General features: G+C 43.5%; 2 protein-coding genes across 2 annotated transcripts in view; one reads left to right on the forward strand and one right to left on the reverse strand.

Moving 5' to 3' along the window:
- Positions 1-119: 119 nt before the first annotated feature.
- Pfdn4 (prefoldin subunit 4) lies at positions 120-10,091 on the reverse strand. Its single transcript, XM_070530819.1, has 4 exons — positions 9,952-10,091; positions 8,069-8,173; positions 2,316-2,383; positions 120-574 (listed from the first exon to the last, which is right to left on the reverse strand). Exons 1-4 carry the CDS (start codon positions 9,976-9,978, stop codon positions 373-375), a joined length of 402 nt encoding a protein of 133 aa, XP_070386920.1. The 5' UTR covers positions 9,979-10,091; the 3' UTR covers positions 120-372.
- Positions 10,092-10,564: 473 nt separating this feature from the next.
- Positions 10,565-22,178, forward strand: part of jub (LIM domain-containing protein jub) — a 103,919-nt gene continuing 92,305 nt past the window's right edge. The window contains exon 1 of the mRNA XM_065438096.2: positions 10,565-11,967. Coding sequence (XP_065294168.1) covers positions 10,824-11,967 — 1,144 coding nt within the window. The 5' untranslated portion in view covers positions 10,565-10,823. The remainder of the gene's footprint in view (positions 11,968-22,178) is intronic.

Below are 22,178 nucleotides of genomic sequence, written 5' to 3' on the forward strand. Positions count from 1 at the left end.
TAGGAGTTGGATTATATTTACAACTGGACTGCCACAAGTGTTCACTTATTTTTGCCATTTTGCTTCAGTACTTGCATGCAGGAGCAGAAAAGTTATGCACGACATAAAAAGCACAGACAAACATTGCAGAATTTGTTTATTGTATTTGTTACCATATTCATGGACTGCTACAGTGCAGTCTTCCACATAATGTTGGTAATCGGCACACATTTGTGTTTTATTTGAAGCAGCACATTTCTTCACGTCCCGTAGGCTGAACTCGGAAGGCGCAGAACTTTCAAGTAGCTTAAGAGCAACACTACAAAAGACAAATAGTTAAAAAAAAAAGCTTGTTAAGTTAGATGTGAGAATGCATACATATGGCAAGGCTGGCTAGCTGTCGTCAGGTTCCAGGTTGATGTTGTTTCCGAACTTGTTGTACAGCTGCGACTTCAGCTCGGCCATGATGCCCTTAATGATGCGAGTCTCCTCTTCAAGAACTTTGGTCCGTGCTTTTCTCTGCTCCTTTGCTCGTTCAATCATTTGCTGAGCCTCCTCAGAGTCCATGCTGACAAATACATCTCCTAGCTGGTACGTGATTCCAGCTAAGGAACTTCCTTCAAAAGTAAGGTCACTAATGCATTGTTCTAAGCTATTCCATAGATATTCAGCAGTTATCAAGTCAGCAGAAAACAGTGCAGCCACTCAGATTCGTGCACACAGCACACAACCATTGCTTTGTCAAGCACTTACACACAAACTGTTGCCAGGAACAAACCATCAATACAGACCTGTGGACACAAGCAGCATAACTGCCTCAGGTTCACATAAATTAAGTATAGCAGGCATTATCCAAAAAGCTCTGAAACTGGCTCAAAGTGCTAGGCTAGACCAGAGGGGGTACTCTTACGTGTTCACCTCATAGACTGTCCATTTCTGCGGTTGATGAGCAGTAGGAGTGAGAAAGAGGCAGGCTGTCTTAAGCCGTACCTTAGCCAATCAGCACTCCAATAGGCGGACACTTACTGGCTCCTGAAAAGCTGGTTGAACAGACTAGAAATTCCAAGTGATGAATGTTTTGTGACCGAACAGTCGTTGCAATGGAAGCCTACGAATTCAGGAAGAAAAGAAAGAAAAAGAAAACTAGGTGTGCTACAAGCTGATAATGGAGCCAGACGTTTTCTGCATAATGTTGTGTGCACGAGAGAACAGAAGATTATCCTCACTCCAGGTCTCTTGAAAAATACTGTTCACCACAATGTCCTATCAACGCTTTCCATGTGTGGTCGCCGTCTCTCAAGCAAGTTTGGATGTGCTATATTGGTTTAGATTTAACTGTGGTGCGATACAATGGCTGTCTCACTTGTCTGCACCAAAGGAAAACCCGGTGCATTTCTTTTTTGGTCTTAAGAGCAAGCATGGTGCAGTACACAATATGGCAATTGTTGACAAAGACTTGAAGAATATATCCAATCAACAACAGTCTGGTGCGCCTTTCCATCATATTTGGAGCTGACCTGGTAGAAATGTTAAGAAGGCACTAATGATGCTGCTCGAGAGAAGATAACAATTAAATGCCTGTGCTTGGGTACAGAGGCTTCCATCATGACCACCACTTTAGAGCACACAAAAATTAACTGTGCAGCATAGCCCACAACAGTTCTCACAGGAGAGCCCTTTCCAGGCTTGTCTTCAGACTACAGAAAACAAATCACTGCATTCTGTCCTTTGGTACAAGTGCAGCAATTATGTTTTCTCATACAGCAGCCAGTCAAAACTAAACCGATGTAGCATGTGCACGTTCAAATTTACACAAGAGTGAATGAAGAAACAGCCACCCAAAATGGAAAGCACTGCTTAAGCAGCGTTGTGGAATGAATTTTTTTTTAGAAATCGGGAACATCAATTTTTGCTGAACCTCATTCTTGCTCTTTTCACTTTTATGGTGCAACTTCTCACAATGAGGTTTCACAGCTAATCTATTGTCAGCAAAAACCACAGTAATCTTTTAGCATTGTATACTTAAAAGAAGCTAAAACTGTGGCATCAGTGCATGTATCTTATACCTCAGATTTTACTCATCCAATAAGAATTTAGAAAGCATAGAAAATTAAAGAGGATTACATTCTTTTATTCTTTCTCTAGTGCTCCTTTGAAAATTCGCAAATAACTTTAAAATACTTTCAACCAATTCCATTGCTGGCATCCAAAAGAACAACAATTAGGCTATTATTCCTTGATATCACCAGTGAAACCCAGCATACTTGTTAAGGCAAAGAAAGCAATATTGCAGAAGTAGCAACCACCAAACAAGTGACTAATGCATTTAAGGATATGGTACGTGGATATCATCTTCAGCCATCATAATTTCATCTGCAGCGTCTTCTAAGTTGCGCAACTCCTTCTGCATGAGACAAAAAAAAAAGTCAAGTGGTGCGCATTCACAGCATTTGTAGCATGCAGCATTACAAAAGAGACAACTGACCATTTTTGATTCATCAATCACTGAAGGACATTAATGGCAAATATTAATTCACGCTAACGATTGATTTGTGTTCCGAGGTGTCTAAAGTGCCATTTTTGTTGAGAGAACAGTCTTCAAAAGCAAGAAAGTGACATAAATGTAGGACAATGTCGGAGCTAGCACACTGAAAATACTGCACAAACTTGCATGTCTCGCTCATGATGTACTTCAACATGAAGGTAAATGCAGTTTGGCCTATTTCAAGAACTCACAAGCACTATCACATCACACACCGGTCTGCAGGACGTTTTTATGGATGCATGGCACCCTCTCTGTAAGCCCATTCGTTACAGGTAATCATACTTGTGGAACATCTGTGTAGCCCCTGCTGTCATGGTTTTCTCTAAAACATGGCATAAAAATAAATGTAGGAATCTTTCTAGAAGATTAATTACTATTTCAAGAAACCTTGATCTACTAAGAAGTGCTATACTGCCTCTTTTTTTTTTTTTAACAAAGAAGCATTCTAAATGTATAAACTCCATAATGTGATGTCACAGATGTGCAGCAACTGTGCTATCACTTTCGGTGCAGGGAAGTACCGTGCATACTGCATGATGTACACATTAGTACAAATATACGTATTACATACACTTGAGCATGTTTGGTCACAGGCATGAGACATACCTTAATGCAAGTTTTCAAGAGTTGCCTAATGAATGCTATCATCGAAAGTGGCAGATCGCAAGGAAGGAGCAGCAGCAAACTTGAGAAAAGCTATTTAACGGCTGCGTGGTACATTTTACTACAGTAAATCAACATATGCTGATCGTGGATAGTTACTGTATAGGAATATGCACAGTTGTAATGTGGTTGAAATCAGCTTTATTTATGTCTTATGTTCATAAACGAAATAAGGTCACTCAAATATTTCCACAAAATGAGCTTACTGGAAGCTACACAATTAAACACGATTGCTCCTCTGGTTGCATTTAACTTATTAAGAACTGAACACTGTCTCTGACTTAAGTTGGTTTATTTCACCCAATTTTCTTATGACGCAAACTTGGTTCCTCACTCTGGAGTTGACAATATATCTGACAAAGTCAACCTTTAAAACCAAGGTAAAAAGAAGGAGGGGCCAGTTAAAGCAGATTCTGGCCATTTTCTTGGTGTAAGAGGTGCAATATTGAAGGACAGGAAACAAGGAAAGAAGGAAGTGAATGGTGGTGCTTATGTGTCTAGAGCTACAGTTCGGTGTGTTCAGTTAATCTTGCACTTAGCATACTCATTCACAGCAGTTCAGTGCCAATAGCCATGCCTATTGCAAAACAAACCCAACACTTCCCACGTGATGCCTACGCTACCACTTGGGCAAGAGCAGGCGACACTGAGCATCCTGCCTAGAGCCTGTGCTCTGTGAAACAAATGGTGGCTAAATCAGTTGATCACCCACCCACATGGTGTCGGAACAGATGATTTTTGGATGCTCAGCTCATTGCGACAGAAGATGAAGCATTACTTTGTTTCTTGAGTCATTCAGCTTGCGTCATTTGGCCTTTGACAGTGAGAGTGCCATGTTTTTGTTCACACCAGTTGTAGCACACAAAATGTGTTTAAAGCCAACATTTTCATAGAGGGACTGGTCTTCCTCAAGGAAACAATTGAATGAGAGTGAAAGTGTTTGGCAGACATTGATATAGGGAAGACAAAGTCCCCTTGTTGAAACATTTGCTCCAAAGACGTCGCTTGTCTGACCAACGTTGCTCACTGCCAAGTCTCCATGGTCCTGTGCACATGCAATTTATGTGTTTGCCATCTAGGAAGTGAGGTATTCTGTTGTGACAAACTTCCCCACTTTTCCTTTTCTCCCCTCTTCTGTTAATGCTAAAAAAAAAAAATCCATTTGGCTTATCAATGAGCTACATGCACAAATGAATGAAAGTAAGAATGCTTAGGAGATGGGGTGCTACAGCATACATTCGTATAGGGAACCAGAGGAGATGAGGCCCACCCTTTTGTCAGATACATTAGAGCAGTTTGCAAGTGCAATAGATACGCCGCATTGATTATCAAGACCAATACTATGGGTAAGGGTCACCACAGATGTATTTTTCATATGCACGTTACATATACCTGCATAAATACTCGGCCAGATAATAAAAACAAGGCAAAAGTTTTCACGAAAAGATGAATAGTTGAAGTTGTCAAGTGGTCAAACAAGGGATGTCTCATGCCAGGTCACATGGGACAATTTCGATCAGAATTTAATTCTCGATTGTGATTGGCTCCTTTGCTCAAGTGAACAAAATGCAATCAAGAAATTTGATCCTGATTGAGCAATTGCACTGTGCGACTAGGGTATCAGACTGGAGTCAATGTTTCAAGAATGGGACTTGTCTTTGAAATCCCTGTTGAAGTGCTGGCTCCCACCAGAGGCATCCCTTTTGCTTGACCATACAAAATCCCCTTGTCAAAATGTTAACTCCAGCACAAGACTGTTGATTCTGTCTGTCAGATAAATAATTTAGAATTTATGCCCTGCATGCATGAGTGAGTGTGTTGTTAATGTATAGGCAGAGCGACAGCAGCATTGCCCCCATCACAAATGTCATTGCTCCATACATAATCATCATGTAATGTGTGTGTACCAAATAAAACCCTATGTTCACAAAAAAATTTGAGGTCATAGTGACACTAACCCCTCTGTTCTACAACGTTCCTCCACTGAACCCTCCACCTTAACTTGAGAAAGTAATGATGGATGGATGGACGGAAGGTAGGAGCGTCCCCTTTGAAACGGGGCGATGGCAGTTGCCACCATGCTCAGATTTTTATTTTGCCTTTTATGAGAAAGTCGATGGCAGCGCCATCTCTTGGCAAAAATGGTCACTGCACTTCAATGATACTCCATGGCAATTCTTGAGTAATGTAGCACCTTCTTCAGCCGATGGGCAGTGCTGTACTGAACTCGGTAGAGTGAAGGAAGAGCTTCCGAGTCAAGGATCATTTAAGAATACGGGGGTAAATTTGCATCGTCACGGAACTTGAGGAGCAAACATGCCACCTCTGCGCTCATAAATCCTAGTCAATGAAGAAAAATGGTGCAGTCAACAGTGCTTGAGTGGAAGTTTCCCTTTGCTGTGGTACTGAAGGGATTCTCTTTTTTCAATGCACAGCTTGGGCAGAGACACAATAGATAACTAATGTAATGCAGGAATGATACCTAGACGACAAGGACTGGTGTTTTTTAGAGCCAAGCAGGAGAGAATGCTGAGTATGTGTAAAACCAAAGTTTAGCCTTGATTTCTGACACTAACCAAACCATTTTGAAATGTGCAATCTTGTGCAAAATAGCATGCGCCTATGTTTATCTTTATTCAACTCTTCAAGCGCTCTACACACAATTGCCCATGACGGAGATTATGCATTAACAGCAAAAACTCTGGTGAAAATATAACAGATGTGTCGCACACATATTGAAACACAGCTGATTGCACCTGTACTGCAAGTTGAATAATGTGCACAAAGCATTTCAGTGAAACTAGTTGGCTGGGCTTTTCTGTTGGTGTCGGTATGGCGTTACGTAGCGGGTTCACTTCATTCGCCGTTTTACAATGTAAAAACGTCAGGTATATTTTCCAAGTGGTTGGGTAGGTGTTTTGGAAGCTAGATATGAAATAGTTGATGTTCATTTGATTTTCTCACATCTGACATTCCTGTAGGCAGCTCTTGCACAAGAGTCCACATTCTTTAAACTTGACAAAACTCGGTGAATTGAGAATTCTTAATGGTTCTGCAGCTGTACAGCTTTCATGATTCTGAAGACGCAAGATATGAGGTGAAATAAATTTTGAATGGACGAAATTAATTGGTGCCTGAGAGGTTTCCTTACTGGGCCATAGGAAATTGACCAATTTTATATATAGTTTTTTACATCTTAAAACATTGCCATAGACTCTTCTCCAAGCAATGCCACGCACCGTATGAAATAAGACTTAAGATTTAAAAATTTTTGGCACACGGGGGAGTCTCGAAGGATGACACTTTGCCAAGGAATAAAATTTTGATGGAAGGTATTCTCAAAACCAGCCTCCTGTACTCCTTGCACTTCCCAAATCAAACAATGCAAAAAATCGCAACAGCAGTGGAGACACGGGAGCTTTCTGGTTAGGTCGTCCAAATTTGTGCTACGACCTCTGCACAGGATTGCACATTGTTTTAATTATTATGTTTGATTAATGATTGCAACCCTATTTTTTTTTCACGAAGTGGGTTGCTTTTATCCATTAGTGTTTTGACAACTTATGTACAACTTATTATGCGAGATACTTCTTGTGTGGAGTTTTCACTCGCACAAGAGCATGCAGTTGATTTTAGGCCGACCTTCCACAGAAGCTTGGCTAGCAGTCTGCTCTTGCATTTTGAACGCCACCTGTGCAAATGCTCGTAATTACTGTACATTACTATACAAAGGACGCAAAGGCTGCAGGGTCAGTTCAATGTGCATGACTAGGCAAACTACTTGCTTGCAGAGCGAGGCCGATTGAGAATGATAATCAAGTATGAGGAGGTTAGTTAATGTTCTCCAACCCAACAACCATTGCTTCAAGAGCCTGAAGAATGCAGAGGAAACCAGAAACCTGCTGCAAGAAGTCAATACAAATTCTCCCTGCACAGTAGGCGTTCTGACAATTGCAAAGCCACAGCTTTCCTTCATAGCATGGGCATCACCGTGACTAACATTCATCCCATCAATTCTGCCAAATTTTTTAGGCTTGGTATAACTTAGAGATGTCGGAAACCAGGAGCAAGCTACGTAGTTTGTATTTGTACTTTGCTCAGTACTTCTAGCAAAAATCACCAATTATTTTTTTTCATTCATGTTTCTTCAGGTGTTTCTTCGAAATTTTGCAGACTCCTATGAACTCTCTCAGCAATTATTTCTACTTTACTTCCATTCAAAATACCAACAATGAGATCACAATTTCATGTGTCACAGTTATGTATTGCGAGTAGTATGTACAACTAAAATGGCAAAATATAATACAAAACGCACTGTAGTATTTGCAACATATTTGGAACGTGACAGTCTTATGACAACTGTTTAATGCAAGGTAAAATTTTGCTGTTCTGAACAGAATAATTGATTTATCAGAAATGCCAACCACACGACGTGTTCTGCATAACAGAAAACATTGGAAATGGAAATAAAACTGATTTTACTAGTTAAACATGTGACAGGAACTGCACTGATGTTTGCCAATAGTTTGCTGCTTAGACATTACTGACAAAGACTTAAATTGTCCTGCATGGTTGCGTCATGATTGTAGGTCAGTTTACAGGTCATGCAGAATAGCCACAAACAATGTGCCTATTCTGAACCATATACAACACATCAATTACTATTGGGTAACATCCCCATGACCTTTACTTCTGCACATTGGGAGCCAACTTCATAGATAATGAAGTAAAACAAATGCTGCACATACACAAGACCTACTATAGAGCACAATCTGCAACATGAAAAAGAAGTAAATCTGAGGCACTATCAGAAGTAATGTGCGCATTTGCAGTATTCCACATTCTCAGGCTGGTAATGTAAGGGTAATGATGCAGACATACCTCTAGATGTTTCATCTCTTCTGTTGCATCTTCAAGTCTGGCATTTTGTCTGGCAAAATTGTTGATCATTTCCTGGTCCTCAGCCGTGACTTGTACATCACCCTCCTAAAAATAATGAAGCTCGTCAGTTTGCTCCTCACGCCTGCATTTTAATCCCCACTAGAGAATATTTAATCTCAGCGAGTCTGTGCATCACAGCCGAAGCTGCAGGTCACGTCATGCAATTAAGAGCAAACCTGCATTTCCAACTGTTCCATCCACAATGCTCAATTCCATGTTTGCCTAAGACAACTACAGATGTGGTATTATTCAATAGCAGCAATGTATTTCATATGAAACTGAGGAGAGTCCTGGCCCAGCACATAGCTATTTGCTTACTAAACACTCGGACTAACCTTGCACAGATGCCCTGTGATTGTTTTGCTGGTTGTTAGCATCATTTATAAGCTTAAGCCCATCCAGAAGTGGAACTGCATAGATGTGCAAATTTTTCAGCAGTCCAACATGCCTGTTGCTTTGTCTGCACTGCATAAGCCTTGCAAGATGGTGCATAGATGTAGTTGTAAGATAGCACAGCTAAACTTTCAATTCAAGGCTGCAATCTATATATGCATATTTGCTTATTTATGACATGGTATGCAGTTCATTCTTTTTATACAGGTAAACCTCTTTTTTTTTTTTCGTGTGAATGAATTATTAGTCAAGTTGTCATTGTTTCCTATCTACATTTCTATTTATAAGCTGCAAATCCAGAAGGTCGGTGCACTTATTACGGCGATAAAGACAATGCTGTAGGAACAGTTCTACTCCGTTCTCAGCTTCAGCACTCAATGTTCAATACCGCATGCCAATTCCGAATGTCAGCCCAGTCAATTCAATGTACGATCAAATAAAGATTGCTCCCGACACCTTGCAGGTAAAAAAAAAAAAATTAAGAAATGTGTTCTGTTCAAGCTATTGCAGGTAACATAATGCTACTAATGGTATAGCTGTATGACATAGCCTTGAAAGTGTCAAGTCCACTTGTCGAAACGTTGGCTCCCGCTTTCACCTTGTTCTCGTTTAGCTCATCGTCTCGAATTTCCGTCTCCCGCCTTCCCCCTGTTTTCCCTTAATGGTATAGCTGTGTATTTCAGTGATAAGTTGCACAAGTTCTGCCTCCCCCTCCCCCGGTAGTACCCTCATCTGAGGGCCCTTATGGTTATTTCTGAATGAACGAACGAATAAATAAACATGTTCGACTGCTAAATTTCAAGACAGATTCTTGGAACGTATTATCTTGACTAAATGGAGCAACTTGTAAACTTCCGTTTGATTTATTTTTCTTTTCATTCCTATTTTTTTTTTTTTTCCTGACCGGCGGCATCTTGGAGACCGTGGGCGGGTACGACATGTGCCGGCACTCCGCGCTGCTAAAAGAAAATGATCGTACATTTTTTTTCTTTTTTTTTTGGAAAGGGGGGGGGCTTCTATAAAAACTAGTGCATAAAAAAGAAATAAAAGAAACGAATGCTGGAGTCACGCACGGCAGTAACCAGAACATTTACAACCGAAGCTACAGGCGATCCGTTAACGCAATACAAGAACAAATCTCACATCTTTTTAGCGCATCAAGGCGACTGGTGAATGCGCGTTGAAAGTCACACATAGTTAGGGTCTCCAGTTTAGCTCAGAGACAAGTTATCATGAGTGCAGAAACGTCAAAGAGAAGTTCGTGCACGCGGTTCAGTTTCCTCGTTTTTCGACGCCTGCGAACAGAAACGTACACACAAACGCAACAAAAACAGTCAACTACTAGTACATAAACATGTTTCCTGCAAGCTTGAGCCTTAGATCGCGAATTAATGGCATTATTTACAGAATTGATACTCGTCCGAACTTACGGTCTGTTTTCTCAACGACGCTGCCATCTTGAAGCACGTTTTTGTGGTCGCCGCTAGCCGTCGCCTAAATGATGTTAAATTTTTTAAGCAATATAATTCAATATAAAATTAAGCGCATAAAATTTTATGGTAAATTTATAAAAATAATAAATAAGTAAGTAATTTTCTAAGAACACCTAATAAAATTTTGATAAGTTTTTAAAAGAGTCCATAGATGGCGCAAACAACACGTGCGCACATCATTTTTGATGTCAGCGTTACTTTCGTCAATATTATGTATATATAAAAGTATAACTAGCGTTGCTACACTTTAAGCTTATCATAATTGTGTTCGTATTTAAATCTTATTTAAATAACGTGGCAGAAGAAAGTCGTTTCTTTCATTTCTTCGTTAATTTATGTTTAGTGGTTTGCCCTGGCGGCGGATGGATACAGTTTACGGTAAATCCTTCAATCATAGGCTCACCGCTTCAGTTTTGACAAAAGTTTACAGTAGCTTGTGAAACTAATTTATATGATTGTACTTTGTGTTTGCGTTGCTTGAGTAAGGAACGCAATGACGATACATTGCGGACTATCTTCGAGCTCGTAGGTATCGCGTCTGTGGACAAAAAAAGCTTTTGTTGTGACGTCATACCCGGCGGTGTTCCGCTGGTTGCGCTCGTATGCGACCGACAGAGAGACGCAACGAAGAAGAATGGTGAAAGTTAGTGCCCTGCCTTTTGGCAGGTGTGCATGTGGAAGCATGTAATCTTGCAGTGCATTGTTTTGGTTATTGCATCTGTGGGACGGCGGTGTTTACTAAGATCACAACTTCCATATTTTTCGTGGTGGCGTACGAGTAAAGTGGCCAACGGACGAACGAGGCAACAATGTACGACGACGAGCTGGCGAGCGACGCGACTCGGATATTGCAAGATCTGAGTCTCTTCGAAGTGCCGTCCAGGGACCATTTGACGGCTGCGACGCCGAAGCGTACGGACACTTCGGCTGGCGAGGATTTCGAGAAAAAGCGAGAAATATATGCTAATCTGAACAGTAAGTCTTACCCGGACTTTGCACTGGCGGCAGATCACGACTATGGGCGCATTCTCTCTCGGGCGGCCACCTCTGCGGGCAGCTACGCTTCGGCGGATGTGCTTGGTAGCCCTCGACGGTACCTTCCATCCAGCAGGCGTGCTTTGGGCGCAATCGAGAGCCTAGCCGACGGCAAAGAGTTGCCAGTATACGCCAGGATTGACCGTGCTAGCGTAATTGCCGCCTCTAAGTTCGCGACGCCCAAAGCACCTTGCACCGAAGCAGCAAGTGGAGTGCCGCCGCCCGACTATGCGCGATGGGCTGCTTGCAAAACACGATTGCCGGATAGCGCTCATTCGAGTCCGCGTAGCAGCGTCAGTTCGTCGAGCCGTGACTCTCAGCACTCGAACAGTTCCGCCGGCGCTGCGCCCATCTACGAGAACGTGGCTGCCTTGCAGAGCCCGCGATCGTCGCTCAGTTCTCAGGACTCGAAGCCACCGAGCCCGCGGGCTAGCCACTGCGAACCGCCGCCGTACCCGCACGCGAAGCCCCCTCCCGAGTATCCCATCTACGCCAACCTGGATGGTTCGTCGTTGCAGCGCAACGGATTGGTCAAGCCGTGTGCTCAGAAACCGTCCTCGTACGCCTCGAGCGTGCGATACTCGACGACCGGCAGCAGCAACAGCTTGTCTTGCTCGTACCCGATCGGCAGGCAGCAGCAGGCCCTCCAGATGCGGAGCCAGCCGTGCGACAGCATTGCAGGACTTGCAGCGCGCAGCCCCCAGGCCGCCTGTCCGCAAGTGCCGCCGCAGGCGCTCCCGCCGCCGCCCCCTTACCCGGGCTACAAGCCCAACACGCTCAACACCAAGACGCTGCTGCCGTACAACGTGACCCCGCCGCGGCCCAAGGGTCCCACGGAGGCCGAGAAGAAGATCGAGGCCCTCATGCGCCAGATCGAAGACGAGCTCGAGCAGAACCCGCCGGAGGGAGAGTTTTTCGGTGAGTGACCCCGGGCCGTATTCTTCGGAGCATGGACGGCGCGTGCTCACTGACCTCAGGGCCTCGGTTGTCACTGGGCATGCTGCAGCATTTACTCGTTTCTCCGAGAACGAACGTGAAACGTGTATGCTAGCCGACGAGGTAATGTGTTCTTGCAGCAGACAATGTGCTCCTTAACAGCACCTTGTCTACTGTTTTAATGTTGTTTACCCCTATCACCCATGCAAATTATTGGGGTAATTTTCCCCAAACTAGAAAAACATTGCTCCCTTCGAATGCTACTCGCCACAATTTGTAGTAAAAGAACAGAAATACAAAGTTCCTCCTGGGGATGGGTGGTTTTTTTTTGGGGGGGGGGGGTGCATTTGGCTTACCTCAGCACTCTTTTCAGAAGGCTTCCTCGCATTCCTTTCCACATAAATTCATGTTAGATGCCTGAAGTTCGTGCAGAGAATTTCGTAGCCTTTACATTTTTTACGTATTCTGTCACTGACAGGTGTTCATGAGACGCAGCTTGAAATGCCTATCGTGCATTGTAGGGCACTCACACTGCACTTGCTGCAAATATGCAGTTTGTAGGAATGTTCTGGCACAGCTGTTTTGGCTTGGCATTGTTTTATTGCCTACACATTGCTGTCTCTCAGAAAGATTTGGATGCTGCATGCAAATGGTGTATAATATTGATAGGTAAGCAGTGCTTACTAGCACTGGTTATGTTCCAACTTTCCTGATTCATGAGCATATACGTCTTAGGAATTGCATAGTTCAGTGCATATGTTCGTTTATTTTCATTGCATATGCTTCATTGTTGTGAATTGCAAATTTCTACAAGACTTGATTTTTTAGGTTTACGTTGTAGTTTATTGGACCTCAGATTCTCCATTCAGGCTTTCAGTTTAGTGCAAGTCAGACACACATTCTGCTCACAAGAAGTTCTACACTTCTGTTTTTCTTATGAAACTGCAGTAAAAGTAAGCAGCTTTCTCATGTGGTCAAAACGCAATACCATCTGTTTTTGTGATTCTTATAACAAAGATTAGGTGCCTCTTCAGTGTAGGTTAACCTAATGTAATTTATTTTGTAAGAGAGTGAGTCTGCTCGGTGGCCTGCTAGGCAAAGAAGATAGTCAAGAACCCTTGCACACGAGTGCCTGCAAGCTTGCCACCAAATGCAGGGAGCAGCTAATTATATTTCCTTTTAGACTATAATATATCCAGAAATTAAATGCTTCATGCTCATGGGAGCCAGGAAAGAAAGCTCACTTGTCTTGCATTATTGGTGTTTGACCTGACTGACCAAGGGAACTATTTATAGGTGTTAGAATTCATATGGGTTATTCTTCACCATCACTTCTGATTTGATCAGTGACAGCACTCCCTGCTCTGTCAGCAGTAGTTTTCACTTGTCTTTCTTGTCAGACGTACCTAAGTGGCTGCCTTAAACTTTTGGAAAAATACTTGTTCTTACTACTGTATATATCATCTTGCTGTGAATATGCCTTATGCACACAGCCCTGCCTTTAAGTTATATTTATGCAAATCATAATTTGAAAAGGTGTAAGTTACATTGTTACATTATCTCGTGTACCTACTCACATTAAAATGAGAAATATATCTGGTGGAAAGAGATGGCTTTGTTGCCTCCTCTTATGGAGCTGAAGTCAGTGTGGTAACGAAACTGCTACCACCATCTAGGTGATACTGTACAATCTTTTCAGTTTTCTATCGTTGCTGAGAAGTGTGTCAACACTAAAATTGCAGATGTCATTAGTTACCTTGAACCTCGTTCATCATGAGTGATTGTATTCATATGCCATGAGCACATTTTTCTCGAAGGAATCATCCTGCCTAGTAGATTTATGGACATTTTCTGTGTAAATGGAGTTTTGAACTTAGCACTGCACATCTGCGTGACACATTCAAGAGCACTGTCATTTTCAGGTATCACAGTTGCGAAATTGAGCTGAAAGTAACATAAAATTGTGTGTGGTGTGCTTATAGCTGCTGAAGGTTTTGTGTAATTTTTTATTATTCATTTGCCATTTGTTTTTCAGCATTTATACAGAGATATGATTTATTCTTGTGTGTTGCCAAATAGCGAAGTCTTTACTACAGACGGAACGGCAAGTGGCCATTCATGTAACACAGGCTACGAGCTAATTTTTTACGCGAAATCCTTATTTTTTACGCTAGCCTGCGCTCTTGCCTTTTCTCTCATCTTGTAAGTGTGAAAGTTCTCCTCCACCTTGTGGAATTCCACAAAACTGATTTGCCATATTCATTCTCCTTGCGCTCCGAGTTGTCGATTCATTCGCCCTTATGCTGTGATCTGCTAGCCTCCTGGTTAGCTCAGATGATAGAGTGACTACCCAGAAAGGCGTTGGTCCTGGTTTCTAATACCGGACAAGGACAAATTTTTCTTCTACTATGAAGCTTTGTTTCTGAGAAACTCTTGTGGGTTTCCTTTGTAGCTTCAAGATACATACAGGTGGATGTCAATTTTTCCTTTTATGAACCTTCCTCCACCTTGCGGAATTCTGCAGAACTGATTTGCCACATTCCTTTTTGCCACCTGAACTTTCTCCTGGTATCCACAAAGTCCTGGACTTCATCTTGCCATTGTGACACGAAGGAAAAGGTTTATGTATCAGAAAGTAGAAAAAAAATATGCGCTTAATGCTTTAAATTGAAGCATCATAGTCATATAAGAGATATGCTTGCATTGCCATTTACCATACTAATGACAGTGTTTGACGCAGCACTACTCACATGCATGTTCCTCCACAGCCTGCATGTGCTTCCAGTGTTGCATATTATGTTGGCGTTCACTTATTATGAACGTCATCTTAAAAGATAGGAAGCAGCAACATCGATTGCTGAGCAAATGTGGATGGCTGATGCTCTAGTTTAAGCAAAGAGGAAGATGTCAAGTTGAATAAGATGGGGGCAAAATACAAAAACACTTGTGTACTTTAGATTTAGGTGCATGTTCAAGAATCCCGAGGGGTCAAAATTATTCGGTATCCCTTATACCACACTATAGTTTTAGGATGTTCAATCTCGTAATTTAGGTAGGTCACATGACCTATCCAACTCTAGTTCATCTGATGCATAGAACACATAGCTAGTGGGCTATTAGACTAACATAATGGATGCCAAGGGAAGAGAAATGCAATCAAGCTTAGTAGACTGCTAGATGAAGTCGTGGGATCAAAATGTTTGCCAAAGTAGGATAGAGTCAGCTGATGCAAGATTAGGATAATTGGAAATTGCTTGGAATGGTCTTTGTCCGGTAGTGGACTTGAATTTGGCCAATTATGTCAATGTGTAAAATGACTGCTCGCTTAGGGGCTCTGTGTAGAAAGGGCTGAAAAACTCTTTCCTTATCACGACCACAGAAAACCAATTGGTTTGATTGATTGGTTTTTGACACTGCAAAACTGATTTTGGAAATTTTTTACAAGCAGCGCCATGCACTCTGTGAATTTAAGACTGCACATATTTTTGATCGGATTTGTCAATATTTGGCACATTTAGATGTTGCAAAAACTATAACATTGAAATTGACCTTTGCACGGTACTTTTCAGAAGAATAGGACATTATAAATTCCTTATGGACACACTTTGTGGCATCTGAAATTTCTCCTGAAAATTGTGAGAGAAGTTTTGAATAGTTAGTTTCTGCGTCCATTCAAAGCACCATCGTTTGAGCTACAATTCAAGATAACCCAGTATATGCTGTGACTAATATTTCTTGAAATAAAACTCATGCCTAAGGTCATAGAAAATTGTCGTGCCTTGACTGGTAAAGAATGAGTTGATGTTGAATGCTATTCACATCTTTAGGAGGCACTACTGGTGCTTTGTTTTTGTTGCCGAAGCCACTCACTGTACATAAGGCTATAGAAGACAAAAGCACAGCTTTTGCTGTCACTGTAGTTAGGATTTGGTGTAATTGATTTATTACAAAGCAGTTAATCTCTAAAATGAAGATATGTTCTGGTGGAGCACATACAGAAAACAAAAATGGTGGACATGGCGGGCATAAATTGCAGTTCCATTCAATTTGCTTTGCACAATGAGCTAGGCCATACCAGTTCAGTGCTAGTTCCATGGTGGTGCAGAACTGGCTCAGCACCTCCTGCATAAGGGCTGTATTGCATACCCCGCTAGTGCATTGTTCAAAATAGATAGCAAAGTTGATCATCTCCTGAAATAGTTGAGTGAGTACAGGATAATTAATCTTGCATTATGTGTTATGATGATAGACAGGTGCTGGGACCTTGTTCATACAGAGCTAATAGTAATGTCTCTTTGTCTCATACCATCTCTACGTACTTGGGCAGCCACTTATTGCCTAATTTCCATTGCAACTGCAACTAGTTAATGCAGTTCAGTGTGATCTCTCTTCAAAGTGTGAAGTGGTTAAAACTGAAAGGCAATAATGTCCTAATTGTAAACATCTAAACACTGATTTGATTCAAAACAGTCCAGGAAGGGCAATGTTGTTTGTGACAGAAGCATTTGGTAGAATACTAACACCAGCGACTTTACTCAGGAGAAAGCTCATGTACTGTGTCCAGCGACGATATAGACTTGCCACATCGCGTGTGCTTGAACCCCTTTGAGTGCTCGTTGACGCTGTGCACTCACAAGTGCTCGGGAAATCAGTGGATGGCCGATAACGGCCCGGCCTTGTGGCGAAATACCGTGGCAGCGAGTTTGCAATGCTTTTCACATCACATATTTGCGGCGTGTTGCCTGTTCGGTTATTGTGTTGCACTTGATACGGTGCTGTTTGATTGGTTGCATTGGGAAGAGCAAACGCCTCGCAAGTAGGGTTTAGTTTAGCAGCTTTCCAAGTGTTCAAAACGCCTGTGGAACACAGAACTAACTTCTTTATTTCATGACGCAACATATAAATCTTCAATCAGTGACACGTGTGCACGCTGCCGCCTTTCTGCTTGCTTGTAGTGTCTAGGAAGCAATGTCTACTAAAGGCGGCTTCTAGCCGAGGCATATCACGCTGTAGCATGGACGGATGGATAGAAAGTGCCATGGTTGTGACCCCCTCATCGGGCAATCTTACAGCTAGAAACTGGATAAGTCCTAATGCCACACTTCTATTGCATAGGTGGCACTGCACATAATACTACATTTCAACCTTTCAAGCATGGTCTCGTGGTTGGACGACCAGCTTGACTGCAGGCTAGGTGGTGTTGATCACTGTCACATTTTTATGATATTCTTGGTGTGAAACTATGCGTGCTTTAGAGTGACTTTCGTGTTTGGTTGGTCTGTCCTTACCGGGCATGCCAAGTCAACACCTGTCAAATGTACCACACTGCACTGGCGCTGTGGTTTAAACACCTCAGGGTCATCAAGTCAATCAAACTTTGTGCCGAGAGATTTTGAAAAGAATAGTTTGCCTCTGTAGCATGGCTTCTTCAGACACAAGCTTCATTGTTGGAAATTCGTCCTATACTATACGGTGAACCAACTGGGTTCCTCTTAAAACAAACTTGGTATTTGTGGAGAGTTCAACCTTGAGCCAGAAACTTTTCCTTGGATGCAAAGTTTGCTTTTGGGTATACAAGTTTGTTCCCATTGGGATTCTGCTGCATTCACAGGGAAAGCTAATTTAAATCAAGCTTTCTTGAAACTTGCTCCATATTGTGTACCTATCTAAAATGATTTGTTGAAGCTCAGTGCAAAAAATTCTGTGGACTCAGACGAGTGGGATATATATTGTGGCTTCGGCCGTTAATGATTGGGAAACAGAACCTCGGTTCATGCGCATCGTGCACCTGGGGTGTGTGCTGTGTGTCGTATGCACGGGCATCTCGTCTTGAGTGCCGAAATGTAGTGTGTTTCAGGTTCAGAAGCGTGTTCTACGCATAAGACTATGATTTTTATGTGGCTGTCTGTGGATTCGTTTTAGCAGTGATGAACTTGCGAAGCCTAGTGCCACAACTTCCGAACTGTTCTGTTGTTACTCCAACTTCAGTATACACGCATCCTGTTCGAGCGTGCTGCGGCGTAAGCGTCCGAACTAAGTTTCGCGCATTTAAAGACGCATGCTTTTACCTATCCGGTTCATGGAATGACAAGAACCGCTCTTGAAATGTCGCATTTTCATTTACCTAAGGATGTGGCTACCCAAGTTATTCAAAGAAATTATGCATGTAGTTCTAGAAGTTCGCTTTCAGTTCGTTCAACATGTTTTTGCGTCCGGTGTGTGGGCTTTGCAAACCGAGTCTGCATGCGTCGCCGCTGCTACGCTTAAAGAGCCCGTAATTTGTGCTTTCTTTCCTCCCGTAAAGTTTCTGCCCGCTCTCGTGAGGGAAGGTTGCACCCTACGTCATTCGTTATGGGAGCTGTGGCACTTGCCATCTTTGAGATCCGCGGTCTCGGTGCGCACAGCTTGGCACTGACGGTCGCAGCTAACGAGCAGAAGCCGTGTGCTTCGATGTAGCTATTCTTTTGCTGTGTTCCACATGTCGTGCCTCTCACAGCTTATGCCTGTGACCTGCGCGGGGCAATAAAGCACCAGAGAGATGTTCAGAGGCCTCGACCACTGCGATTACTACACCGATGTGGTGGGCGACACGAGGCTCTTGCCACGTGTAGATGCCACTGACAACAAAGATTACATCTAGCGAACCGTGGGTTCCGCGCCACGAGAACGACCAAGGCGGTGGAGGCGCGCACTTATTAACTAGATACCAGGGCCGCTATCTTGTACCCGTTCAAAAAGCCAACATTCGATTGCACCTCGAGCGATTGTCCAGGCCGCGACGATATCGCAGCCTAGGCCAATCTATTCCAATCGCATGAGGTGAAATCGAACGTCGGCTTTTCGAACATGTACGAGATAGCGGCCTAGGTGGCAATAACTATAGTACATTAAGCAGCTGCTTCGTCGTCATCGGTGTGCTGATCTGCGTAATGTGTTGTTGAGGCTTGCACGAGTACAGGGCAAATTACACGCAACAATTTCATTAACGATGATCGCGGCAGTCTGGTTTATCGTTTTCCTGCAGTGTCTGTCATGCAGAAACAGCAGAAGCAAACGCTTCGCCCTGTTGATGTATTCGACTTGTCGTCAGTAGCGTCACTTGGGAAAATTCTGCCCGTGCAGTGGAACCTTGCTGAACTTAAATGTAAAAAAACGTGTTTCAATATAGTTGTTACAAGGCATGTTACTGTATATATGTAGTTTTATGAAGCGAAAAATTTCTCTGTCAAGAACTGTACAGGTGCATAGGCGGCAGTAACCATTCTGCTCCACTTGGCGCAGTGACCTCTTCTGTCCTTTCACATTGGTTCTTGACGACATTCGCAATCGATGAGAAGCTGACTATGGTAGCATTTTTCCTCGCCTGGCTTCCACTTAAGTGTAGTTTTATTCTAGAGAACCGCGCAGTTCACCATTGCAAACGGCCGCACGGCTTCAAACATGGTGCCAGTGTCAGGCCCGCAATGACGCTTGCAGCACCTGGAAGTGCTGCCACTAGCTGTGCAACCCTTTCTATCCTTATTGGCTGTAGCATGTGTAATTCGTAGGCACAGTAGCCGTGTTGTTCAAGGCAGCAGCCTGAGCAAATTTGCACATGAAAGCCCTGATTGGGGGACGAAGAAGAGGGTGCAGCTTCGTAACCTCTTGTGGAGTATGTGGTAATCCACTGACTGCTGAGACTCCTTTCATTATGTCATATTCATGGTGTTTCGGAGGAGGCAAGTGAGGCTTCGACGATGATAGTAGCCAAGACTGGGTGCAGCCCCCGCCACTTGATGCCAATGTAAGGAGAGGGGCCGATACCCGGACATCATGGAACGACTAAACTCGTGAATGCCGTAGAAAACGAATGTTTTGGTGAGTTCTCATATCAGATTCGCCAATTTCGTAAATGTTGACACTTCTGTTCGATCAGTAAAATATGTGCATAATAGGATCTGACGGCCAGCCCTTCAGGGACTTGAAGCATCAGCACGCATTAGCGGCCCCTTTGGTTGGTTCCGCTGCACGCTAGGACCGGAACATATAAGGTGCTGTAGAGAATGTGACACGATGATCTCGGGTGTTGTGCTTTTGCGGCTGATACAAGGACCGGTGGTGGTGACTAAAATATATCCACAGGGTTTTAAAAAAGTTAAGCGCATTCAGACTTGTGGAGATCTACTATGTCTCGAGTTACTTCGGCGTTTGTTTGTACCGACGTAAATTGAAATCTGGACTATAATACGTCTTCATATACGTTGTTGTGTCTTGTCTGTGAAATTGGCAGTGTGATTAAAGCACCAACTCGTTATCATACAGTATATCCATAGCTAGGTGCCAACTATTACCATTTTGAAATTCCCGGATTTTGGAGCTTCTTTACGATTGTCGCATGGGCGCTAGTGGTTTTACTATTTTTTTTTATTTGTATGCAGTTTAGGATATAATTTTTTTTTTTATGCGAATACAGTCGCCAACCTATTTTCTGAGCCGGAGTTTCCGAACCAACAGCAACGCCACCCCACTCAGCTAAACCCGTGCATAACGGCAACCATAATTTCGGACGCTGTTGTATGAATATTTCATGAATAAACTTTCATAAGCAAACTTCAGCTGCTCAGCACAATTTTGTACTTAGCAGCTGAACACCAAAATGAAATCTTGGGGCTATAGCATGTTTCACTAATTGCTACACAGGCATGTCGCATATCGCATTCTCAGTTAGCGACATGCAGGACGTGGGGTGCTCTTTCTTCTTCTCTCTCTCTCTCTCTCTCTGCATTTAACACTACTGTTGGTAGAGTGTTCTTTGCATTTATCAGCGAAACTAGTTTTTTGAAGCAAATTTTACATAATCCAGCGTGAGCGTGACTGCTCCTATAAGCGCAGTGCCAGCAGCGTGGTGCGGATGCTGTCGAATGTTATTTTTCAATTTTCGTTCATTATTATTATCATTATTATTTGGCGTTCGCCGGGATCACGTTGTATGCCACGCTAGGAGGCCTCAGCTGGAAGGCCGCTAGAAGTTCCTTGGTAAGTGGTTATTTGTCACTGACTGGCGACCTTAATCTATAGCCGGGGAAAGCTGTTTGGCGCGTTCTCGGCCGCTAACGGTCAACTTCTGCGTGTGTAACGTCCGTGACAATCGGCGTCGGCACTCAGTCAGGTGAGCTGCTGTCAGCTGTGGCACGGTGTGTTTGGTGCATTGAAAATTGCCCAACTCGCTCGTTCTTCACCCTGGGCCTCAATTCACGCCTTAGGTCCAGCGTATCCCGTTCGCGATGACGGCGAAACATTGCGATAGCTGACCTTTGGATGAAACACACCGCGCGCACTGCAGCCGTATGCGCTCAAATCGCGTGCACGCTGCAACCACCGAGCTGGGCGCACGCGATCGTTCTCTTTTTTTCGTGTTCCCTTGCTTGCCCTTGCTGAGAGCGCGCGTAAGACAGCTCGGCTGGACAGCTGAATGACGCTGGCAGCAAGGTCGCGGCGCAGCCGTTTCTCCCTTCCGTTATTCAGTTGCCATTGTGGCGCAAGGGGCGTGCGCCAGCCCGCGAAGCCATGGCCGTCCCCGCGGGCGCCTGCCCCTTTTGGCGTCGCGGCGATTGTTTTTCGACGCGGTCTCTTGTCGCTGCCTTGCAGCTTTAGCTGTGCCTGCCATAGTGGCGCCCACCCGGCCCCTTCTCATTCGCCCGCTGTTGTTGCTCGTGCGCTCTCGGGGCGAAAACAGAAACAGCAGCAGCTTTCCTCGAAGAGATATCGCTGAACGTGTGCGTGTGAAGCTGCTCGGGCTTTCGTTTCCTTGTGAGCGCCGACCTGTTCTGGGCGTTAATTTTTAACGAGTAGGTGCGGGCCTTGCGTTTGTTTGGTCTCTCTCCGCAGGCTAGAGCAATGACGTGAGAGGGAAGGCAAGATTAAAATAATGATGATGAACGATTACAGACTCCAGTGACCCTTCTATTACCTTAACTCAGTTACTGTGAACAGTAGTTATTAGTTCACTTTACTCCACAATATAGACACTCGCACTTAATCTCGAGACCCCCCACCCCATTATTCCTGGAATTGAAAGGTAAGGAGGCCAGTGCCACCTGAAACACTCCTGGGAACTCCTCTACAACCGCAGTCTGCAGAAGCCTGTGTCAACAAACGCGTATTGTACACAGGGCGTTCATTGGGAAGAGGAAAAAAAAAAACAGTTAGCTAGC

The sequence above is a fragment of the Dermacentor albipictus genome, chromosome 1, assembly GCF_038994185.2.
Source record: "Dermacentor albipictus isolate Rhodes 1998 colony chromosome 1, USDA_Dalb.pri_finalv2, whole genome shotgun sequence".
NCBI lineage: Eukaryota > Metazoa > Arthropoda > Arachnida > Ixodida > Ixodidae > Dermacentor > Dermacentor albipictus.

Bases quoted from the DNA above. Each gene is read 5' to 3' on its own strand.
- Pfdn4 (XM_070530819.1), bottom strand. From the start codon at position 9,978: ATGGCAGCGTCGTTGAGAAAACAGACC. The intron at 8,174-9,951 runs GTAAGTTCGGAC...CATTATTTTTAG, and splicing joins CGTCGTTGAGAAAACAGACC to GAGGGTGATGTACAAGTCAC. The intron at 575-2,315 runs ATATCCTTAAAT...AGCTGGAATCAC, and splicing joins GAAGATGATATCCACGTACC to GTACCAGCTAGGAGATGTAT.